Source organism: Lutra lutra, chromosome 3 (genome assembly GCF_902655055.1).
Source record: "Lutra lutra chromosome 3, mLutLut1.2, whole genome shotgun sequence".
NCBI classification, from domain to species: domain Eukaryota; kingdom Metazoa; phylum Chordata; class Mammalia; order Carnivora; family Mustelidae; genus Lutra; species Lutra lutra.
The window spans coordinates 59,808,264-59,820,567 of record NC_062280.1 but is presented as its reverse complement, the minus strand read 5'-3'; the positions used below and the strand labels follow the sequence as shown (position 1 = coordinate 59,820,567).

General features: G+C 36.3%; 1 protein-coding gene and 1 pseudogene across 2 annotated transcripts; one reads left to right on the top strand and one right to left on the bottom strand.

Moving 5' to 3' along the window:
* The first annotated feature begins 294 nt into the window (after window positions 1–294).
* GCG (glucagon) lies at window positions 295–9,879 on the top strand. 2 transcript variants are annotated; one of them, XM_047722361.1, is made up of 6 exons: window positions 295–368; window positions 3,591–3,691; window positions 5,270–5,431; window positions 7,124–7,261; window positions 8,608–8,751; window positions 9,424–9,879. In XM_047722361.1, the coding sequence occupies exons 2-6, from the start codon at window positions 3,600–3,602 to the stop codon at window positions 9,428–9,430; spliced, it is 543 nt and encodes a 180-aa protein (XP_047578317.1). In that variant the 5' UTR covers window positions 295–368; window positions 3,591–3,599; the 3' UTR covers window positions 9,431–9,879. The 2 variants fall into 2 exon arrangements, with proteins under 2 accessions (XP_047578317.1, XP_047578318.1); XM_047722362.1 differs by lacking the exon at window positions 9,424–9,879 and having other exon boundaries at window positions 8,608–8,755.
* Window positions 9,880–11,484: 1,605 nt separating this feature from the next.
* LOC125096041 (securin-like) lies at window positions 11,485–12,059 on the bottom strand (annotated as a pseudogene).
* Window positions 12,060–12,304: the final 245 nt, after the last annotated feature.

Below are 12,304 nucleotides of genomic sequence, written 5' to 3'. Positions count from 1 at the left end.
TTTTCATGCCTGACTGAGAGTAAAGGGTGAATTTCCAAATTGCCCTTTTCCATTCCCAACAACAACAACAATGAAAAGAAGCAGGAGAGTAAATAAAAAGTTTCCTGGTCCCAGAGGCCCCACCCAGCATACGCATAGAATGCAGATGAGCAAAGTGTGTGGGCGAGTGAAATCGTTTGTAACAAAAACTCATTATTTACAGATGAGAAATTTATATTGTCAGCGTAATATCTGTGAGTCTGAACAACGCTGAGAGTATATAAACCCAGTGGGCTTGGCTGCACAAGTACAGGGCTCAGGACAAAGCACATCCAGAGGTCCGAAAAGGGGGCTTGCTCTCTCTCCACCTGCTCTGTTCCAGTCAGAAGGTAAGATGACCAGTGAGGGACCGCAAGACTTGTAAAACCTGCTTGAGGTGCTGTTAGGTATTTTTAAGGGGGCAAAGTATTATGAATGAAGTCCTGTTCTTTCATCTTAAGCCTTATTGCTATTAGTTCATGGGGACAGAATGGAGATGAAAAAGTGACATAAAATGCGTTTACGTATATTTAATTCAACCTAGTGAAGCTGAACAGTGAATGGGATAACAATTCCATGCAAAGATATAAAATAGAAAGAAAGACAAAGATTTCGAATCAATGCCCTTGTTATAAGATTTAACTGTTATGAGAACTGCATTTTTAAATAAGTGGTAACATTTTGAAAAATAAATATTTTCCTTGAGTTTGATAAATGTGTATACTACTTTGAACAGAAGGCGCCTTTTAAATTCAGCAGAAATGTGTCCATTAGAGAAGCTATAACAGCAATTGCTCCTTACCAATGAAAACTTATGGTTTTCTAAAAGAGCAGAATCAACATCATCTTTCAAATATTCAAATTTCTGATAAGTCTATCAAAAAAGAAAAAATCCAAGTCCATGAAATCAGCTCTTTGTAAATGAGACAGAGCATATCTGGTGCAAAGAAAAATATAGTCAATTATTGGGAAGGCTTTGGATGGAACTGAGTAAAACCACTGATTAATAATTCCTTACTATGTATTAAAAACCAATAATAAATAATATATCTAAAATGTTCACATTCTGAAATGAAATTTTAGTAAATCTCTTTAGAAAAAACAAACAAACAAACAGATGTTCTAAAGTACCTATTTAGCTTCTTAAGGATGAAGAACAATTTTACAAAGATCCTCAATGGAGAAAATGATGAAGTGGTGTGTTTTTGAAATGAACCAACCAGTATGAAAAGTATCTATTTGGCCTCCAATACCAATGTATTTGGGAATATAACATAATGTCACCTTGTCGAGGTCTAGGGTTTATCTTCCTAAAAGACTTCCTACACAAAGAGTGCTATTGTTATGGTATTTTCCTCTAAATTTGATTGGAAATGTGTGGGTCTTTAAAAACTGCAGATTCTCTCTTTAGGCTACCGGAAGGGGGGTGATTAAAATTCTTCTCTTATTGAGTAGGAGCTTGACCTAAAATGACATAAATACTAGCTTTCTCAGTTGTGGCAGTCAAACAATCTTATTCTTAAAATTTTCACAATTCCGTAGGCTTCCACTAAATGAAAAGAAATGATATTTTTAAAAAGCAGTTCCTTTTTCAGTGGAACTCATTTTATTGTCTGTATAGGACTTCACATATTCACTTCTGTACTGTTGCTTCTCTTTAGGTCAGTCAGTTCCCATGGTGGCAGAATCCCACCTGTTCTAAATCTGCCTCCATAGAACATATTAGAAAATATTGTCAAATCTTTTGCAACTTTATGTAGAAGGAATTATTTAGGACTAAACTGACTTTTTTTTTTTTTTCAAGATTGTATTCATTTATTTGACAGAGAGAGATCACAAATAGGCAGAAAGGCAGGTAGAGACAGGGAAGCAGGCTCCCTGCTGAGCAGAAAGCCCTATGCAGGGCTCAATCCCAGGACCCTGAGATCCTGACCTGAGCTGAAAGCAGAGGCTTTAACCCACTGAGCCACCCAGGTGCCCCCTAAACTGACTTTTTAACAGTAAGGTAACCCTAAAAAGAAATGCTTGCTTTAATTTTTTAAAAATTCCCCAAAGCCTGAACTTACAGTTGAGAATTATAACCAGAAGACACAACCTGCATATGTGATAAAGTTTCCGAAGTTTGCCAACTAGGTAAGCTGAAGCGGAGCAAAATGCCAAATTAGTAACTTAATACTGATGAATATGTAATTCCTATTTAGTTGCTTTGTCTAACTGACCTCTTAATCCACAAAGACAATACTTCAAAGAAAGAAAAAAAATACCATTGCAGGTACTATGGTCTCCATGTTTTAGCACCAAAGACGATAGTAAATATGGCAAGAATGTTCAAGAAAAGATTGATAGTTTAAAATGATAATATTTGTAAAATCTTTCTTTCAGACCAAATGCCATGTGCTAAAAATACTCATTCAAATTATTTATGGATAAGTATAATCAAACTTGGATTGAATTCCCCACTTCTCAAGGTAGACACGGTCCGTCTCAAAAGTAACAGAGAGAACTCCAAGACAAACATCAGACTCAAAGTTTTCATGCAGTTAAATAGAGGAGCTTGCCCTGTGGGGACACGCGACTGCCCCGCATTCATATTGATCCCCACCCATCCACACTGCCTCATCATGTCCTTGGCATCCAGCGGCTTCACAGAGCATCTGCTTGAGCTATGAAGACAAGCAAACAGGTGTATCGTACAACCAGGCCTAGGGTGTCAGTAGCAGTGAATGACACGTCCTGGACTAAGTCCAATTATAAAACAACCTGGGGACTTCCAAGGCTTCAGAAGCAAGCATTAATTTTCTTTATGACAGTGATCTCTTAGTTTCTTAGTTGTGATTGTTCAAGTTGCCAGAAGCATTAGTTCTTGTTGCAAATTGCTTGTCTTTAAAATGATTTTTCCCTTTAATTTAGAACAGGTCAAAGCACCCTAAAATACCTCAAATCTGTTGGCCGCTTTATAATTACAAAGTCTAGACCAAGTTACACTATTTAAAATATAAATGAATAATACATCTGAACCGACAGCTGGTATGCCAAGTTGTAGCCTGAGGCTGCTTTAAGATGGTTGAAATGCAGTATAATGTAAATGCTTGGAAGTGGAGGACTATTAATTGAAAGCCAGACTGATAGTGAAGGGGGTGGCATTATGGATAAGGTGCCATTCAGGCTAACCATATGTAGCATATCATCTACAGTAGATATTTTAAATGTTTATCATGGACATTTTTAATTTCAAGTCTGGAAATGAGCCTTCTAATCATTAACACAAGTGTCCTACACTAATGAAAAAGCTTAGTTGGTGGTACACATCTTTTTTTTTTTTTTTTTTTTAATTGGGTGGAACATATCTTTTGTATCCTTTTTGTCACCAAACAAAATCTGGGGGAAAATAGAATCTACTATTTGAAATTAAGCTGGGAACATGGTCAGAGTAAAATTGGTGACTAGCTTATTCTTTTTAGTTGTAATATTTACTTAGTCAAAATCGAATTAATTTAATCTGATGGGTTCAAATACGTTTGTGGTCTCCCCCCTGTCCCCCAGTCCAAGCCCCTGACTCTGTGTTCCCACAGGCAGCAAAAATGAAAAGCATTTACTTTGTGGCTGGATTGTTTGTAATGCTAGTACAAGGCAGCTGGCAACGTTCCCTTCAAGACACAGAGGAGAAATCCAGGTATTAAATCCTTAGATTTGAACTAACGTAACATTATGGTTAGAATAGAGCCCGTAAAAGCTATGATTAGTGAATAGGTCTGAGTAAAATACTCTGTACGTTTTCCAAATGTTCGAAGTATCATTGTGATAAAGGCTTTTCTGCAGAATAGATCAGAGTGTGTGCTATCTCACAACCAAAGGGGTAGTCAATGTTGAAAATCTGTTACACTGGAAATTATAGCTCTTTGACATCTTCAGCTGATCCTATCTGTTCATTACACACTGTAGAGTAGATTATTTTAATTATTCGTACCAACTTTGTGTCTCTTTTACTCCTTTTAAAAAATAATGGTTGGTTGCTAATTGTGAAAGTCGTATGTGTTCATGATAGAAAATTTTTAAAAACGTGAAAAATTTTTTCAAGTACTCGAACTTCACTATTCAGAGAAAACTACTCATAATTCTAAAATTTGGTGTATTACTTTCCTGTATTTTATGTGCACTATACAGTGCACATAAATATTATGCACTATACATACATATATCCCAGATACTATGCTTTTTTTCTATTTTTTCTTTTTCATTACATTGCCAATTCTTTCTTATGTCATTAAAATATCTATTAAATGTATGACCCTTTAATGACTGCATACTATTTCATCTCATAAATGTGTAACATTTATCTAGTTATTCTTCCTTTATTGAACACTTAAGAATTCTTCAAATTTTCCCACAAAGAATGCTGCAAATAACATTTTCCCCCTACATTTCTTACTATTTTCTGAGGATAGATTTCCAGTAGTAGAATTACTATGTCAAAGGGTTTGAATGAGTCTAAATTTTTTATATTATCTTGCCAACTTGCTTTCCAGAAAAGTCACACACATACACACTCCCATCAGCAGTATAGAAATACTTCTCTCACACTATCCTCCCCAGTATTTAATCTTTACTAATTTGACAGGTAGAGATAGTAACTCATTTCTATTTCTGAGTATTAATCACATTGAGTATTTCCCCAAATTTACCATGCCAACCAACTGTTGATTACTGGCATGCATATTATCCACCATACAGTTTCAATTTACCAAGTGCACTTTTCTTGTCTTATTTTTGTGTGTGTGTGTTTGTCTTTCTTCCACCATTAGCTACCATATAACCAGTAACTGAGCTACTTATTTATATTAATATATCCAAAAACACAATTAGGGACATAAATCTGCTGCTTGTCCAACAAATGAGGTATAATTTTTTACTCTTTTAAAATATTGAAGCCATTGAACTCTTTTGTCATTATTAGTGTAAACATGAGTAGATGCATTAAGTGGGGGAAAAAAAAGATTTCTTTAATCCCATTTCAGAAAAGAGAAGCCAGTTGAAAAATCTACTACTAGAATTCAGAATCAGAGTATATTCATTTCCAATAGAAGTGTGGAATTCCCATGGCAAGCTAAAGGTGTCTCTGAACTACCCACTGAAATTCTCAAGACACCTGCCTTCCAGCTTCATATAGTGCAGTATTTTGTAAAGAAGATGCTGTTCAAGGGATTCTACTCTTGAGAAGACATTTATTTGCACCAATTACTGTTCTTCACAGATCATTCCCAGCTCCTCAGACAGACCCGCTCAATGATCCAGATCAGATGAGTGAAGACAAGCGCCATTCCCAGGGCACATTCACCAGTGACTATAGCAAGTATCTGGACTCCAGGCGTGCCCAAGATTTCGTGCAGTGGTTGATGAGCACCAAGAGAAACAAGTAAGGATCTGAACCTGGTCCAAAAGTTGCACACAAATGTATTACATAAATATGTCTAAAATTTCTCCTGACTTCTTCTTCTTCTTCTTCTTCTTCTTCTTCTTTTTTTTTTATCATGCTCATCAGAGCATGCCCATAAACTCTTCCAATTTTGATGATTTTCAAGGTTGGTTATGCTATCCTTTGTATTACTCCTCTGAATGCCCTCCCCACCCCACCCCTTCAATTATCTTACCTACCCTCCAATGGGACATAGATTTTAAATGATATTCCCAACTGTGTCTTGACCCATTTCCCTTTAAAATCGAAAGTTGACCTTTGTGGACCTAAAGGTTAGGATTCTAATTTCTGACCAAAGGATAGAGCAAATTCAACATTCCCTTGTAGGGTTCAAACTCATGACTGTGATCACATTAAAAGTATCCTCTAGCCAAGTTATCATGGTAAGGAATGGAAACAGATGCAGTCTTTTTCTTATAGAATACAATCCAAGATACACATTTAAAATTACAGCCTAGCTGCACAGCATAAAGAGAGAAGAAGGCAAATAAGAACACAAGCCTATCGTAAGGCATACATTTTAATGTTGGATTTTCTTTGACAGTGTTGGGTTTTTTGCTACATCTAGGCTACTGGAGGAAATCATCCGCAAGGGTTTCACAGAGATGGTGGAATTTCACAATTTCTTTGGAGGGTGGCCCACAAGGGGAAGGGAGTTATGCATACAAAGTAGCTGAAGGAATCTAAAAATCAGGAAAAGGGCATAGATTTGTCTGGATAGAATAGAGAAGGGAGAGAGGAAGTGAGAGCAAGAGAGTGAACAGAGCCAGCAGGAGAAACAGGAGTGGCAGAGTGGTTGACCTAAAGGTCTTAAAGTGGAAGTTGCAGCTGCAGGGAAGATGGCGGTCACGGCCAGAGCAGACACTGGGAGAAGTCTCTGCCAAGGGCTACAGATGAGGCCATTGGTAAAATGTGGGAAATCACAAATTTGAGAAAATGAAAACAAGTGTCCTCAATTCTAGGAAGGGAATGCCACAACGTGGTAAACTAACGGAAAACAATTTTTTTGTCAGGTGATTTCTGTTGTGTGTTTAAGATCAACCTTCTGGAACAATATATGTAGGGGAAACTGAGGGCAGCTTGTCCCCGTTTGCACAAAGGGCTCTGTACACCCTTGGAGGGTGAAATGGAGTCCTCTTCTTAGCTTTCCTCATGACTGGCCCATCACACATTTCCTTTAATCCATTATCATGTGGTCATTTTGATGATATTTTGAGATAATCCTTTGCTTTCCTTTGCACCATCTCATTAACTTTGACCCTTTTTGGACTAATAACAAACAGCTGCCTTGCTTGCAAGTAGCACAGCACAGTGCAGAGCCCAACATATATTGAGACTGAAGTAAACACAGCTTAATGATCAATGGCACAGACAAACAGGGGAGGTGAAAACGGGTGTGCTGGGTAGAGAGGATGGGGTTTAGCCTGCCTTGGTTGTTACTAGCCCTCTCCCATCAACCTTGGATCCAGATAATTAATGTAGCTTCAGAATGATCCCCTGGCCACCCTCATCTCCCAAATCTTCCTAAGCCCCTTCTACATAGGATCCCGAACCCAGTGCTGCACTGCTTAAAGGTGAGAACCATATTGCTAAAGAGACAGATCTTCAACTTAACTTTCACATTTCTTTCAGGAATAACATTGCCAAACGTCATGATGAATTTGAGAGACATGCTGAAGGGACCTTTACCAGTGATGTAAGTTCTTATTTGGAAGGCCAAGCTGCCAAGGAATTCATTGCTTGGCTGGTGAAAGGCCGGGGAAGGCGAGAGTAAGTCTGTACATTCTTATTTAACATTTTTTTTTTTTTTTGCATGATGCTGAAAACTTAAACTACACTTATCTATATATGGATCTGGATTACAGAAGCAATTAGTATAGTCTCACAAAGTGAGGAGATAACTTGAATTGGTGGGAGACAGTCTACAAAAGTCTATTCTGTTTTATTTTTTTATAGCAAGTGTTAATAATATTTATAATTAATAATCATCCTCTAGTATATTCTAGTATATATAGGGTATTCATTGGTTAACCCAGAACACTCTTGATAGCAAAGAGAATGTTTTTGGTAACTGTACCAGGACAACAAGCTTAAACTTGAACTGTCTCAGGAAAACCAGAGATAAGGAAAGAGAAGACATAGTGCTGAAACCTGAAAGTCTGACTGTAAATATTTACAGGTGGGATCCCATATACGTGTGTGTCAGGATTCAGGTAAAAACATGATGAAGATGAAAAGGAACAAAACTTAAGACATGTAATGAAACACCACTCAATATACAGATAGGTGGAAACACCCATAGATTTAACGATATGCCCATTTTTTAATAGGGCTGTCATATAGACAACCACTAAATTGTCAAAGTTGAAAATGAAGCTAAAGCCTTTTGGGACTTTCTTGGAACTTACCACAACCAAACAGATTCCTGAACCATCTCATTTTCTCCTGATCATTTTGATTGACATTTGAAATATGAGAGGCAGGAAATTCATGTTCAACTCTTTTTTTTTTTTTTTTAGTGAGATTTAAAACAAGCTCACTGAGACTTAAAGAGATCGTAGACAGAAGGAAACTAGTATTGTCACTGACTTTTAAAACATGAGTGATCAAACTGATAAAACTCACGGTAAATAGTCACTTATAATTGTGGATATTTTATAGTGTTTTAAAGTAATGCCAAAAATTCTGCTTTACTAAACCATTCAAAAAGAAAACGTTGCATAGACTAAGTTTTAATCCCTTCATACTGCACTTTGCAAGGCTGTTCAAAATAATCACTAGTTTTAGGGGACAGAACACATTTTTTTTAGTTATAGACAAATTAAGTCTCAGTAATAACATCTGTGTTGCCAGTACACTAAAATCTTCAAAGTAGCCTGGAATATTGAAAAGGGCATGAAGTTACACAGGTTTGATTTCCCATCCTAGCCCTACTCTTTCCTACCTAAATCATTCCCTTTCCCACATGCAGGTTTCTGTGAGGCTTTTTCTTAATAGGTCCCTGGAAATAGAAACTGTTTCTCTGGGATCCTCACTAGAGTTACCAAGGATAGGCAATCAGTAAGGACTTACTTAAAACATTTAACCAAGTCCTCATTTGAACCTTTTTTTCTCAGTTTCCCAGAAGAAGTCGCCATTGTTGAAGAATTACGCCGCAGACACGCCGACGGCTCATTCTCTGATGAGATGAACACGGTTCTTGATGATCTTGCCACCCGGGACTTTATAAACTGGCTGCTTCAGACCAAAATCACTGAGAGGTAACTGTATTTTAGCTGTTTCTGAAAACCACCAAAACTTCCATAAATATTATCATACAGGCTACAGGTTGTTCTCTCTATCAGGGAGAGAGTCTTTATTTTGTCTCTTGGTATAGAATCAAAATTAGGAATCATTAAAGAAAATATTATTATACTCATTTTTGACCATTACAGTCTTCTCCATTCACCCATCTATTCCAAAAACATTTCCTGAGTTTCAACAAAGGACAAGCCATTAGGAACACAGATATGAATAAAACACGGATGTGTTTAGTCATTCACATATTAATGTCACATCAAAAATCACTATCTCTATATAGACACTTTAGCACTAAGTAAAAAACCAGTACACACAGTATTAGATACTGAATATAGTAAACATTGTTGTAAAAATCTGAACACCAAAACTTAACCACTTATCTTGATAGGTTATGATTGCTTTTTATAATTATTCATAAACTTTATATTTCTTGATAAGAGAATTTTAGGATAAGTCATCTCTGATTGCAAATGTTTGAAGAGTTCAAAAGACCAAGGGCTTTGTAAGATGAAAAGATTGATGAACAAGTTTTATCAAAACAAATCACTGAACTACTTCTTGGATAAATTAACTTTATCATCTCGGTATTAGAGCTGTGCTAAATCACTGCCATTTTTTTTTTTAATTCCTAGGAAGTAAGTACAATACTCTTCAAGATCATCTTCATATCACCAGCCAGCCACGTGGGATATTTGAAATTTCAAGTTCTGTAAATTTAAGACATGTATTCTGAAACCATATTGCTTTGCATGCCAATAAATAAATAAATTTTCTTTTAATGTTGTGTAGCCAAAGATTGTACATGGAATAACCATTGTCAAAATATTGCTAAAATACCAACTTTAAAATATGAAAATGCAAAATTCTCTCATTTTCTTATTTTGGATGAAGTTCCCTAAACTGCTTACATTAGCAATGAAATTATTTTTCTGTGGTCTAATTTGTACATATAAATTATTTTAATCATAATATATCTGCATTTTAATGGTAGAATAAGGGAGGACTAGTAGTCACAGTGGTAAAACTGGGAAGAGACATTCCTCTTGAAATATTTGTCATAAAAATGCTCTGCCTTCACTATATCGAAGGTAGATAAATAAAATTTTCAAGCTTCTTCACTATGTTCTGTTTTCTCTCTTCTTCGTGACCCCACTCCCCTCAAACACCTCTTCTTCCTAAGCTCATAGCCCATGAGCGAAATCTAGTGCCCAGACATGGCTTGATGATTTGAATGGCTGCATGGTGCTTTACAATTTTAGGCCAACACTGAAAAATCATTGTATTTCTATATAAACATGTCCACTTCTGGCTTACTTTTTAAAAAATAGATCATCGGGCAATATTAAACCTACAAGACAAATCTCTTCTGGACATAAGTACCAACTGCCTCCTTCTAAGGAATCACATACTTTTAGTCATTTTTGTTTATCTTAAAAAAGAAAACAAAACAGCTCTTAGTTTTGTTGATCCTTCCATTGTTTTTCTGGTCTCTATTTCACTTATTACCACTCTGATCTTTGTTATTTCCTTACTCCTGCCAACTTTGGGCGTACTTTGTTCTTGTTTTTCCAGATCCTGAGATGTAAAGTTAGGGTTATTTATTTGAGATCTTTTGATTTCCTCAGTACAAACATTTGTCACTTTATCCTTCCCTCTAAGAACTGCTTTTGCAGCCTCTCATGCATTTTGGTGTGCTGTGTTTCCATTTTCATTTGTTTCATGATTTTTTTTTTTGTAATTTCCTTTTTGATTTCTTCTTTGATCTATTAGTTGTTCAGGAATGTGTGGTTTAGTTTCTACATACTTGTAAATTTTTCAGCTTTCCTTTTGTTATTGATTTTCAGCTTCAAGCCAGAAAGGATAGTTGATAGTTGATATGATTTTGGCCTTCTTAAATTTGCTGAGATCTGTTTTGTGGCCTATTATATGACCTGTTCTGGAAAATGTTCTATATGCACTTAAGAATGTGTATTCAGCTTCTGTTGGATGGGATGTTCTAGAAATGTCTTAGGTCAATTTAGTTTAATGTATGGTTCAAGTTTAACATTTTCTAGTTGATATTATATGTCTGGATAATCTGTCCATAGCTGAAACTTGGGTATTATGTCCCCTGCTATGACTACATCATTGTCTATTTCTACCTTTAGATATGTTAGCATTTGCTTAATATATTTAGGATCTCCTATGTCGGGTGTGTGTATATTTATGACTATTATATCTTTTCAATGAATTGACCCCTTTATTATTCTTTAATGGCCTTCTTTCTCTCTTGGCTTAAAGTGTATTTTTTCTGATGTAAATATAGCTACCCTCCCACCTTCTTTTGGATACCACTTGAACAGAACATCTTTTTCCATTCCTTCAGTTTGAACCTATGTGAGTCCTCAAAGTTGAAATGAGTCTCTCATTGGCAACATATAGTTAGGTCTTGTTTTTTATACATTACAACTACTCCATGCCTTTTGATTGGTGAATTCAATCCATTTACATTTAGAGTAATTGTTGCTATGTAGAAACTTACTAATGCCATCTTATTCATCATTTCCTGGCTGTCTTGTAGTTCAATTATTTTTTATCCCTCTGTTTCTGCTTCCCTTCGTTAATTGGTGATTTTCCATTTTTTTTCTGTTAAACACAGAATGGCTCTATTAGTATAAACACACACACACACGCACTATAAAGTGCTAAGAAACTTAAATATTTAAGTCATAACAAGGGGGTGCCAATTTGACATCCAGAGCCCACAGAATGCTTGAAGGAGGCTACAGCAGATTCTAATTCCACAGTGAAGAGGGCATTTTTGGAGGGGAAGAGGAGCCAGACATAACAGTTTTTCAAGTTTCCTTTTCTCATCAAGGCTTATGCGAGGCACTCTATTCAAGGGGAGCTGTGCCATCTCATATTCTTCAGTCAGGTCAAAACTCTCAAAATCTAGAGGATTTAAGGGAATGAATTTTTCAATTTCTGGATCAGCATCATCCAAGGCAGGAACAGAGCTTCTTGCTTTTTCCTGATCCTGTTTCACAGAGAAGACTGTCTTGTCTGTTTGAGGGGCCCATTAGTCTTTACTGACATTTCTGTTATGTTAACAGTTCTGGTAGCTTTAGGTAAAACTTGTGGAGCACCAAACATTTTGCCAACACATGGCATTGAAACCTTAGTGTCCCGTCTAAGGCTCTGGCTGAAGTCCAGATTCCAGTCCATCCTTTGGAGCTACACAGGTACCTGGATACCCATTTCCTTCAACAACAAAGATCAGCATAGCCATTCTGGATTAGACAGGGCTCAGCTTTTTTTTCTGTTCTGATTCCCCTTTTTTTATCTTTTGTGAATCTACTGTAGGTTTTTGCTTTGTGGTTAACAGAAGGCTCACCTGAAAACATCTCATAGATAAAACAGTCCATTTTAACTTGATAGTGACCTAACTTCAATGGCATACAAAAGCTCTACCCTTTCTCCTCCCCTTTTATATCTTTGATGTCACAATTTACCTTCTTTATATTTTGTATTTGT

What these genes read in the sequence shown, in the direction of transcription:
- GCG (XM_047722361.1), top strand. Translation starts at nt 3,600, where the DNA reads ATGAAAAGCATTTACTTTGTGGCTGGATTGTTTGTAATGCTAGTACAA. An exon ending in GACACAGAGGAGAAATCCAG is followed by an intron (nt 3,692 to 5,269) that starts GTATTAAATCCT and finishes TGTTCTTCACAG; the next exon opens with ATCATTCCCAGCTCCTCAGA. An exon ending in AAAGGCCGGGGAAGGCGAGA is followed by an intron (nt 7,262 to 8,607) that starts GTAAGTCTGTAC and finishes TTTTTTTCTCAG; the next exon opens with TTTCCCAGAAGAAGTCGCCA.